The following is a 12,466-nucleotide window of genomic DNA, read 5'->3' as shown; positions in this document are numbered from 1 at the left end:
GTGGTATCTCATAGTTGTTTTGATTTGCATTTCTCTTATGGCTAATGATCGGGAACATTTTCTCATATGTTTATTGGCCATTCGGATGTCAGACTCTGTAAAACTTCTGTTCAGGTCCTTTTCCCACCTCCTCAGTGGGCAGTTAGTTTTTCTCTTATTGTGACCTTGCAAGGTATTGTAGATTTTAGTAATAAGGCCTTTGTCTGATGTGTCATTGCTAAAGATGTTTTCCCAGTCGGTGGACTCTCATTACTTTCTTGGTGAATTCTTTCGATGTACACAAGTGTCTTATCTTCAGTATGTCCCACTTGTCTATTTGTGACTCCTCTATGTTTGTATCCTTTCCTATTTCTGATAGCCTATGTATTCCCTGTGCCAAGGTTCTCAGGTTTGTCCCAATTCCCTCATTAATGGCCTTAATTGTTTGGGGTTTTATCTCAGGGTCTGTGATCCACCTTGAGTTTATTCTTGTGCATGGAGTCAGGTAAGGGTCTTGCTTCATTTTTCTGCAGGTAGATATCCATTTTTTCCAGCACCATTTATTGAAGATGGCATCTGCTTCCCATTTAATATTTTTTTTGGCCCTTATCAAAGATCAGTTGCCTGTATGTTGATGTTTTTATTTCTGGGTCTTCAACTCTTTTCCATTGGTCTGAGTATCTGTCATTATGCCAATACCACACTGTTTTGACTACTGTGGCCGTATAGGACATGCTAAAGTCAGGTGGATCAAGGCCTCCCACTTTGTCCTTCTTCTTGAGGAGTTCTCTGCTAATTCTGGACTTCTTCCCCCTCCATATGAAGTTCGTTATCTGTTTTTCCAATTCTTTGAAGAAGAATGGTGTTATTCATATTGGGATAGCATTGAACTTATATAGTGCCTGGGGCAGAACTGACATCTTTACTATATTGAGTCTGTCAATCCACGAGCATGGGATGTTCTTCATATTTTTATTCAGGTATATCCCTAGGTATTTCAATTTGTGCTTGGCTATTGTAAAGAGTACTACCTTTTTAATCATCTCTTCTGTGATCTTGTCTGATGGGTCACTAAGTTATTTAAATTATAGAATGCAGAAATGATGATCCGATATGCGTATCCCCACCTAATTCACAGTACAACTTTTGAAAAATATCAGGCAATGATTCCCAAATCTGAGAGCAGAAAGAATACATAAGTCAAGAGTTTAAACTGTTCAGATGAAGAAATTGATGTTAAAGGTAAATTTGAATGAAAAGAAGGTTGTTGTGACAAGTGAGGTACATTGCTCTGAGCCCGAATGACTTCTTTATTGCCTCTTCAAGATAAAGTAAAAGATAATCTCAAGACAGAAGACTGACCTTAGAGAAAAAGCCCATCATGGAATAAGATGCCTTTATTCTAGCAAAATGATCAGAAAACCTAAAATTCTTAAAAGTACCGGTAATTCTAGGTTTGCTTTTGTGATGTGTTTTTCTTGTCTGCTGTAACCATTGTTTTTGTTATCTCAGCCCAGCTTTTTGTGTGATTTTATAAACATATTTGTTATTTGTGATATTACTGTATTAAATATTTTAGAGATTGAATTGGGCATGATCTCATTTTATTACTTCATTTTCAAGAGGTACTGAAGAAGGAAGGGCCTTGGCCAAGGTCTCACCCTAGGCCAGAACTAAACTCAGGTCTTAGGATACTTGTTCTGCAGTGACTGTGCCATATTAATGGCTGAAAACTCAAAGGCCTAAACAAGTAGGTGTTTGATAGCTTAAATATATAAACAGACTAAGAAAAATATATAATATGTATATTCATTTTTTCCACGAAGAAATTTTTCTTGAAGCTCACAGTATTTGGGGACTGAATTTCGTATTCCCTCTTTGACAGAGATAGCCAAAGAGAAGTAGCTCTCCCATACAGGTAACGCGTCAGTGCAATCCTGCTGAAATATTGCTAGAACTTAGAATCTGCTGCGTGGGAACAATAGAGGGTACTTAGTTCCCTCTCTAACTGGGAAACACATGCCTATCTGAAGGGACTGCTAATCACCCAGGTACAGCTGATTGCTGTCGTGAGGGAGCATGGGTGGTCCAGTGTTTTCCATTTTTTCCAGTTGACCAAGAGAAACCAGAATCTAAGTTCAAGTGCATTATTCCAAATTTAAAATTTTGCCTCCACTGTAAAAAGAAAAATAAAGAAAAGTAACCATGATAAGCCCAAATAAAATGCATCTGTGGGCCAGATGCTACCACATACTACTCACGCATGATCTCTGTGTTATGCTGCATTGCATAACTATCCCCCCAGGCTCCAAAACAGACACTATCTTGATACGGAAGGGCCTAAACACCCCAGCCTTAGTGATATATTGCAATGTAGCCTTTCCTTCTTGATTTGGACATGAAAGCCATTTGAAGAAGGCCTGACCCAATCACATTTCTTAACTAGAGACATAGTTTTTAGCCTTTTCTGCCTGCCCTTAGAACTGATATCTAAGAAAATATATAAAGTAAGAAAATAGGATTCAAATGGCTCTGTCCATATATTTCTAAGTCAACCACTTTGCAAGGACATTCATTGGATTATAATTGGTTATTTCCCTGAGGAACAAATAACTGCTAATGGGATGATAGACTCTGTTATTGTGCTAGGTTCGTTAGAGAAAAGAGCATAAGCAGAGACCAACCCTAGGAACAGGCACTCCAAGTAACTGGAAGGAATGTTCAGTTATTTGACCAACTGGCCTGTTCTTTGTTAAGCAGGGCAGATTGTAACCAACAGAGGCTATAAAAAAAAAATTCAGTTGGTCAGCTTTTTACTCTTTTGGTAGTACCCCTTATGTTTAATAATAAGTATTATGAACTGAATGTCCACTAGATACCAGGCACTCACTAAAACCTTCCCTGCAAAGCAGAAGTTGTTTTCCCCTTTTACAGTTGTAGGAATGCAGATTCGGGGAGGCTACATCATTCTGTCCAGGCAGCACAGCGCAAAAGTATACACCATAGGTTATCATTGAAGTCTATTTCCAAAGCCCACATTTTTCTATGAAACCACATTTCTCTTCCTTAGTCACTAAAATTTAAATATTAAAGACAGCTTTAACTCTGAATTATTTATAGCCTCTAACAGATCAGTCACTAAATCTGTTTTATTTTCTCTAAAATATGGTTTATGTATTTGTTTAAGATGCCAAATATTGTTCTCAACAGTGAAAAGAGGGGAAGAATGGGGCTCTTGCTGTAAAAGAACCTAAAGAGAAGAGACAGGAATAAGCTAATGATTATAAAAGATCTGGATAAATGATACAATGGGATGATAGAGTATACGTACATGTGCCTTGTGTATGCCCGCCAGTGAGCTTGGCTTTCATTGGCTGCATGGGCAATAGGTTCCCTTAATGTTTCCCCATTGCTCCTCAAATGAAAACAGGGATCTATGACCCTCCCACCAGTCGAAGGACCAACATGTACCTGACTTCCAAGACCCTTTGCCTCTAATCCCACTCTCATTATCAATCCATATTTCCACGACACCATTTATTTTCTAATTTAACATATCGTTACCTTCAGTTTATAATTTCAAAAGGGACCAATTATTCTGTCTTAAAGGGAATCTGACACAAGGGAGGTTACTGAGACTCATAGCAGCTAAATGACTTGCAGAAAGTCGCATGAGGACATTGGTGGTTCAGTGGTAGAAGTAATGCCTTCCATCGGTGAGATTTGGGTTTGATTCTTGGCCAATATACCTCCTAGGCAGCCATCACCTCTCTGTCAGTGGGAGCATGCACATTGCTCTAATGCTGGACACGTTTCATCAGAACTCCCAGATGAGGACGGACTAGGAAAAAAGACATGGTGGTTACTACTCACTAAAGTAGGATGTAGAACTTAGTCTTATGAATTTTCTTGTACCACTTGACCTTGGTACCCTAAAATTATGATCCTGAGCCCAACAGCTCATTCCCTCAAGTTCCTTGATTATATCTAAGAAGTTCTCATAACTTTTCCTTTGTATCAGGACTTTAATCTTTACATAAGCAAAAGACCACATCTATCTCTCTGAGACAGTCTGATGGGTTTGAAACACCCACATTTAGGTCTGTAGCCAAACAGCTAGCCAGTGGGTCATCAGGGCAACTTAAGAACAAAGAGTTGAAAGAAAAAGACTTATCAATACCTGGTTTCATTTTTTTTTTAAACATTTTATTAGGGGCTCATACAACTGTTATCGCAATCCATACACACATCAATTGTGTAAAGCGCATTTGTACATCATTCTCAAAACATTTTCTCTCCACTCAAACCCCCGACATTAGGTCCTCATTTTTATTTTGTCATATCTTGCCTTGACCGACGTCTCCCTTCCCCCACTTTTCAGTTGTCTGTCCTCCAGGGAGGAGGTCACATATAGTTCCAATACCTGGTCTCAACCTAGAATCAAGGAACTATAAAATTGACCTCTCTGTCTTGTTTTTCAGATAGACCATGTGGTGCAAGGCCATGCTGCCTTCCCCGAACTACAAGCCAAGGCCACTGCCAGGTAACTGCCCTCTTTGTTCCATGTGTAGCTTTCTTAGATGACTGCATTAAGACTGTGCACATGGGATGGTTGAGCAATTTTAAAATGGTATAGCACTGTTAGATTCTGCCAGCAGCTCTCTGGGAGAAAGGTGGCAGTCAGTTTCTGTAGTGATTACAGCCTTGAAATACCTTTGAGCCAGTTCAGCTCTATCTTATAGGGCAACTGGTGTTTTTGTTTGTTTGAGTTTTAGTTTTTATGGCAATGGAAATGCCTGGATATATTTTGTTTTAAAATAGTCGACCAGATGATCCAGAAACAGACTTCCATAGTTTTCTCCCACAGGGTAATTGGTGGGATCAAGCCATTCACCTTTCGATTAGCAGCCAAATGCTTAATCAGTGCTCCACCAAAACTCTTTCCATAAGTACTACAGCCTTGAAAGCCATGTAGGGTAGTTCTACTCAGCTGCTCTGAGCATTATGAGTCAGAAATGACTCAACAACAAGATAGGTTTTGACTTAATTAGGTATAAAACTTTAGATAAATTATTCAAGACTTTTTAGTCTGTAGCTGTTAAGAATAAGAATAGATATGTTGTCAGGTTATATTGTTAAGTGAAGAAAAAGGGGATGGTGGTGGATTACATGTAAAGAAATGTAACCAATGTGCCCCATTCACATAAGAGAGAAAAAGTTATAAGACAATGTGTTTCTGTCTACTCATTTATGTAAATTCCATAGGAAGATCAAACCAGAAATTTGCTGAGATTGGTTGTGTGTCAGAAGCAGGTAAGGAAAGGATGGAAAGATAAAAGGATGAAATAAGATATTAGGAGAATGCAAAGATTTTCTGAGCATAAAATTCAGACTCTTCCATGATAATGTTAGAGAGCTAGTGATAATGAATACCATGATATGTATGTGTATGTGTGTGTGTGTAAAATGAAATACAAATAGTAAATAATAAACCTAACTGTATTACAAATGAATAATATGATCACACTAAAGAGGTTGGGAAAGACAAGAACTAGGCTAAGTAAAGTAAAAGAGTATTTTGACAGCCTGCTATATTACTAAAGATAAAAATAACTACATATAAATATTGTACTCTAATTAGTAACCTTTTTATAGAAGTATGTGCTTGCCATTTGGAAAGTATTGTATGTGTTCACTAAGCCTAAGCAAATGAATTAAGGATCCCGTGGATAATGAGAGCCAGGTTTCTCATTGCCAGTTTCAAATAAGCAAATGAGCAAAGCCTAAATGAATCTTAGAACTAGATTCAATTCAAAAGTTTTAATAGGAACCAGTGAATTTTTAATATGTATCCAAGGACATAAGTAGACATTACTACAGATAGGTGTATTTGTCTATGAGTAGCCATACTGTACAGAGCCCTGGTGCGGCTGTCCAGTAAGTGTTGAGCTGTTAACAATGACAAGGTCAGTAGTTCAAACTCACCATTCACGCCCCAGGAGAAAGATGAAGTTATTGCTCCCATGTAGCTGTGTGGCCTTGGAAACCCCATCGAAGCGTGACTGTGAGTGGGACTCGACCTGAGAGCACTGGGTTTTGTTTTGTTGTTCAGAGAGCTCCCCGTGAACCGAAAGTCTGAGGGCTTGGATCCGCCAGTAGCTCCATGGGAGAAAGGTGTGGTGCGGTGACGAGTGCACTCTCTCGGCTTTGGTGGCTCAGAATTCACATCTAAGCAGCCTCGTTCTGAATATGCTGCTCTCATGTCTCTTATAAAATAAACCAGGGCTCTGGGCGGGGGTGGGGGGGGATGATCAATACAGGGTGGAACAGAGAAAATACATGAATATTTTGTGGTGCCAAAAAGTAAAAATTTGCACATAAAGGGATTGTCAAAGGACCTAGGCTCTAACTTGAAGTATCTAATGGAGAGCTAATGGAGAGAAAAGAAGAATAACAACAATAGGAATAAAATAACCATCTGTGAAAATGTATTGATATAAATAAAGATCGGAAAACAATAAATAAAAACAAAAGCACAGCTCATCCCCTTGGTGGACATCTCAGAAATAAATATGGAAGAAATGATGGTTATAGACAACCTTCCTTAGGCAAACACCCCAGCAATAACGATTGCAGGCAAGAAACATCTCTCCACAAGTGCTTATTAATTACTCAAGGAAAAATAGGGACTTTACATTAGTGAATCGGGCAAACACTACTTTCCCCAATCAAATGATCAAATTTATCATTTCACATATTATAATACATCACCAGAATGTATCTCCTGATCTGAGGCGCTGAGAAGAGAAAACCATATGGAAGAAGCAAACCAGTCTGTGTGATCATAGTAAGGTATCTTTAGCAAAATGATAAAGACTTCTATGAAGGTCCTCCTAGTTCTTTCCTCTAATTCCTTATACTTTCCTCTTGTCCCGGTATCATGTTCGGCCGTCATTCAGGTTTCAGTAATTCCTCACAGCTACATGACCCTTGATCAAGGCCCACCAGGCATCCTATGCCCTCCTCACCATCGATTTGAAATCACTTGTTCCTTTTTCCCTGGGTTGATTGACACCCCCTTTCTTTTTTTTGTTTCTTTTTATTCATTTTTATTGGGAGCTCATACAGTACTTATTATAATCCATACCTATAGCCATTGTGTCAAGCACATTTGTACATTTGTTGCCATCATCATTCTCAAAACATTTGCTTTCTACTTGGGCCCTTGTCATCAGTTCCTTATTTTTCCCTCTCTACCCATTCCCCCCTTTCTCATGAACCTTTGATAATTTATGTTATTATTATTTTGTCATTATAATATAATGTTATTATAATATAATAATAATAAATATTATATTATTAGTTATCTTACACTGTCTGACGTCTCCCTTCACCCACTTTTCTGTTATCTGTCCTCCAAAGCAGAGGTTATATGTAGATCCTTATAATCCATTCCCCCTTTCTACCCCACCTTTCCTCCTCTATATAGTCACTCTCACCACTGGTCCTGAGGGGTTCATCTGTCCTGGATTCCCTGTGTTTCCATTTCTTGTCTGTACCAGTGTATATCCTCTGGTATAACTGGATTTGTAAGGTAGAATTGGGATCATGATAGGGGAGTGGGGAGGTAGGAAGCATTTAGGAACTAGAGGAAAGTTGTATGTTTCATTGTTGCTACACTGCACCCTGATTGGTTCAACTCCTCGCCACGATTCTTCTGAAAGGGCCTTGGGTCCCCACTCCGCACTCCTCCTCATTCACAATGATATGATTTTTTTGTTCTTTGATACCTGATCCCTTTGACACCTTGTGATCTTCTTCTGGTGTGCTTCTTCTATGTGGGCTTTGATGTCTCTGTGCTAGATGGCTACTTGTTTACCTTCAAGCCTTTAAGACCCCAGGCACTTTATCTTTTGATAGCTGGGCACCATCAGCTTTTTCCACCACATATGCTTATGCACCCATTTGTCTTCTGCGATCATATCAGGAAGGTGGGCACACAATGATATAATTTTTTTGTTGTTTGATGCCTGAAACCTGATTTGTTCCACACCTCATGATCACACAGGCTGGTGTGCTTCTTCCATAGTGGGCTTTGTTGCTCCTGAGCTAGATGGCCACTTATTTACCTTCAGGTCCTTAAGATCCCAAAAACCTATATTTCTTGGCCGCTTGTTTACCTTCAAGCCCTAAGACCAAAAGACCTATATCTTTTGATAGCCGGGCACCATCAGCTTTCTTCACCATACTTGCTTATGCCCCCATTTGTCCTCAGTGATCATATCGGGAAGGCAAGCTTACAATGATGTGATTTTCCTTTGTTGATGCCTGAAACCTGATCCCTTCAACACCTCATGATCACAAAGGCTGACACCCCCATTTCTTTCTCCCACCTCCCCCTCTCCCATGTCCCCCCAGAAAAATTGGTCCTGTTGTTTTCTCCTCCAGATTGTTTATCCTGCCTATCTTATGTAGAAAGACATGCAGAGATAATAATAAGCACAAAAACAAGCCAGAGCAAAACAAAACAACAAAAGAAAACAAACAAACAAAAAAACAAAATAATTGAGGAGCTGATGCCAGGGGCTTAGGTGGAGAGCAAATGTTTTGAGAATGATGAGGGCAATGAATGTACAAATGTGCTTTACGCAATTGATATATGTATAGATTGTGATAAGAGTTGTATGAGCCCCCAATAAAACGATTAAAAAATTTTTTTAAACAATAAAACCAAAATAACAATGACAAAAAAGAGAAAAGCCTAATAGTTCCAGGTCTGTTTGTTGGCCTTTATGAGTGTTTTCCAGTCAAGTCTGATGGGGTGCCACGCTCTGGCCCAAAGTCTATTTTTAGAACTTCCCGGGGACTTCATTGCTTTGCTCCCCTTGCTGAGAAGCAATAAAGCCCACATGGAAGAAGCACACCAGCCTCTGTGATCATGAGGTGTTGATGGAATCAGGTATCAGGCATCTAAGACCCAGAACAAAAAATCATATCATTTTGAATGAGGGGGGGTGCGGAGTGAAGACCCAAAGCCCATCTGTAGACAATTGGATATCCCCTTACAGAAGGGTCACAAGGAAGAGAGGAGCCAGTCAGGGTGCAGTACAGCACCGATGAAACACCCGGCTTTCCTCTAGTCCTTTAATGCTTTCCCCTCTATCATGACCCCAATTCTACCCTACAAATCTGGCTAGACCAGAGCATGTACACTAATACAGATAAGAGCTAGAAACACAGGGAATCCAGGACAGATAACCCCTCGGGACCAAAAATGAGACTAGAGATACCAGGAGGTTAACGGGAAGGTGGGGGGGAAGAAGGTGGGGGAACCGATCACAATGATCTACATATAGCCTCCTCTCAAGGGACATAAAACAGAAAAGTGGGTGAAGGGAGCCAGTGGTCAGTGTAAGACATGAAAAAAATTATCAAGGGGTCATGAGAGAGGGAGGGGGAGGGGCAAATGAGCAGATACTAAAGGCTGAAGTAGAAAATATTTTGAAAACGATGATGGCAACATATGTACAAATGTGCTTGACACAATGGAATATTGATTGTGATAAGAGCTGTATGAGCCCCCCAAAAATGATTTTTTAAAAAGGAAAGAAAGAAAACCTCATCTTCTTACCACAGTAAGGCTAGTGATTTCAAACTGCTGACCTTGAGTTTAGAAGCCCCCACTATGCCACCAGAGATCAGTCTTTAGGTGACTAATACATGGCAAAAGAAAAACAATTTAGAATTATGGCTAATGTAGACTTGGGAACCACATAACATAGCTCTGCTCTATCATTAACTATGTGGTCTGGGCAAATCCTTAAACACTTTTTGCCTTTTTACCTTATTATAAAGGGAAATAATAATAGTGATTACCTCATAGAGTTCCTGAAAGAAGTAAATAAGTTGGAAGAGTGCCTCGCTGTAGTGATTACTATGTGTGAAGTTGTAAATAGGTGTTCAATAAATGGCAGTGGTCATGATATGGTTATGGCAGACATGATTATGACCGTTGCAGTTACTGTGATGAGAACCTTCCCTCGCTTCAGTCGGTTTGCAGAGCAGACAGGCTGCAGGAGACAGGCCGCTCTCGAGTGCCCAGCAGCACATGGCATGCATGCTATTCCCTCCAGTATTCCACCTGGCTTCTGGACTTCTCAGAAGCCTACGCCCTCCAGATTGTGCTCCTGTATCTCCATTTTGCCATCCTTAATGAGGTGGCACTTGGCAGACTACAGGACGGGAGCAGGTTTTACACAGAAGCAGCATCAAGTCCCCAAACCTAGAGGCAGTAGCCATCTTGGAAGGCTCAGGGAACATTGCAAAGGCCTCTGGCTGAACTGAAGGAGGAAGGAGAGGGGGAGTTGATGAGGGCTGAAAGTGAGCCACAGGCCAAGCCATGCACATGGTTGTAGAGCTCTGAATTTCATCAAAGGCTTAGGTTTTGAGCAGAGGCAAAGCATGATTAGATGTACCTTTTACTTTAGCTATTCTATGAAACCCAGAGCCCTGACAGAGGGAGGGGCAGCACGGAGACAGGGAAGATGCAGTCTGTAAGCTCAGGAGCTCACTGTGTAGAGGAAGAGCTATCCCAAGAGACCCCAGTCTGTTCCAGCTTTCTTGTTAAAAAGGGACTCTATGCAATTTTTTTTTCACCTTGTGGAACGTCTGCATTCTAATTCCCATTTTCTCTCTAAACCTATCCTTCTTCTCTCTCATTTCCCTTAGAATTTTCATTGAGGACAATCAAGGTATCTTAATCTCATTTATTTCTCAAACTTTTCCTGTGATTCCCCAAATCCCACTTGATATCTATTTCTTAACTTGTTCTCATAGGCCAAATTTTCATTGGAGGCTTTCCATTAAAGCCAATACAAATCCTCCTCAAGTAAGAGAAGGAAAAAATAGGGCAAGAACACATTTGGCAATGTGTCTGACACTGTGGCTAGTGACAATTTCACATTCTTTGTGTCATTTAGCTCTAGAGGAGGAAGTGGAGGATAATAAGGACCCCACAGACTCCCTTCTTAAGGTCGTTCTGTTCCCTTCTGCGATTGCACCCTTGGGTCCCCCTTTGGCCTTCCTGACAACGGGGACCATCAGTCGACCGGCAAGGATTCATTTAGGGTTCCCTGAGTTAGGACAGTCATAGAACGGGGCTATGTATTAAGCCCTTTTGTCTCCAGGGTGTGTTAAGATAACTAGGAAATCCTTGATGACGCTTGGATGAGAAATGTCTCTTAAAGAGAACTAGACCAGCAATGATAGTGCCTTTCTTTGTCTTTTGTTTTGCATCTAAAGACAGAAAAGTGCTCAGGGCATTAGGGCCCTTTTAAGAAGCCCAAGGAAATAAATTCTCCATTTTTAACTCGCGGTGTGTTAACACCGTGCTAGACATATTGTGATGAGGGGAGTCACAAGATGCCTGGTCTTTCCCCGTTTCCCTTCTGCACTGTGTACACCAGCATGCCTGGAAGGCTACGTCCATATGTTCCAGAGATTCCTCCTCGGCTGCCCGGTTCTTTAATGAGAGACAGAGGTTTCTGGGACATTTTCCATCTCTGGCTATCTACCAGATTTTATCAGTTAAGAGGTAACCTGAATATAATGCTCTCTTGTAGCTGCTTTTCCAGGCTTATCAAATACTCTCTTTTTCCTCTGTAAATCATTAAAATTTCCCCAAAATTCCCATTTTAATGTGCTGTGTAGGATATTCATTCATTCTATGCCAACACTGTATGTGGAGCACCTGGTAGGGTTAATAAAACCCAGCTCTTGCCTAGTTGTTCAGAGATGGATACAGATACAACAAAGAGTCAATTATCATACAGAAGGGGAAATGCTATTCATTTGACAAATATTTATGAGTAGTACCCTGTGTCCAGTTCCCTGCTAAACCCTAAATATGTGCTAGTAATTGTCCACTTTCATGAAACTAAAAGGCCAGGGGAGCCCACATGTATTTAACAAGGAAAAAGGAAAACAGAAATCGCACTGCCACTGAGTCGATTCAGACTCATGGCCACTTTATTGGGCAGAGTAGACCTGCCCCTGTGGGTTTCCAAGACACGCACTCTTCCGCAGGGCCTCCTTTTTCTCCCAGTGAGCGGCTGACGGTTTCGAACTGCTGCCTTGCAGTTAGCAGTCCAACCCACAACCCCTACATCACCGAGACCCCACAGTAACAAGTAAGTGAACATCGAAATGAAACTACAGTTACCAAACATGATCTGAAAGCTAGAACAGAGTCCAGGAATAAGGAATCTCGAGGAAAGCTGACTTAAATAAAGTCCTCAGAAAAGCTGACCGAGTGGAGGACAGTTAAGCTCTGAACGATAAGAAAGACTGAACATGGGAAGAGCAGAGGAAGAGAACACTCTTGGCAGAGGACTTGTCCTACGGGAAAGCCTTGAAGAGAAGTCGAAGGAGTTAATCCTAGGCTACCAGGCCAAGGTCCAGATCGTCCAGGGCCCTGTAAACCAAGATG

General features: G+C 40.7%; 1 protein-coding gene across 5 annotated transcripts in view; it reads left to right on the top strand.

The window, feature by feature from the left end:
- The window catches only part of FGGY (FGGY carbohydrate kinase domain containing), a 564,284-nt gene that overhangs the window by 399,085 nt on the left and 152,733 nt on the right, over positions 1-12,466 (top strand). For all 5 annotated transcript variants that reach the window (XM_045291915.1, XM_045291914.1, XM_045291916.1 and 2 more), the window contains one exon: positions 4,461-4,522. In XM_045291915.1, the coding sequence (XP_045147850.1) occupies positions 4,461-4,522 (62 nt within the window). The remainder of the gene's footprint in view (positions 1-4,460; positions 4,523-12,466) is intronic.

Source organism: Echinops telfairi, unplaced genomic scaffold (assembly GCF_000313985.2).
Source record: "Echinops telfairi isolate 266 unplaced genomic scaffold, ASM31398v2 ScPeMD7_443;HRSCAF=831, whole genome shotgun sequence".
NCBI lineage: Eukaryota > Metazoa > Chordata > Mammalia > Afrosoricida > Tenrecidae > Echinops > Echinops telfairi.
This window is presented reverse-complemented; position numbering and strand designations above follow the sequence as displayed.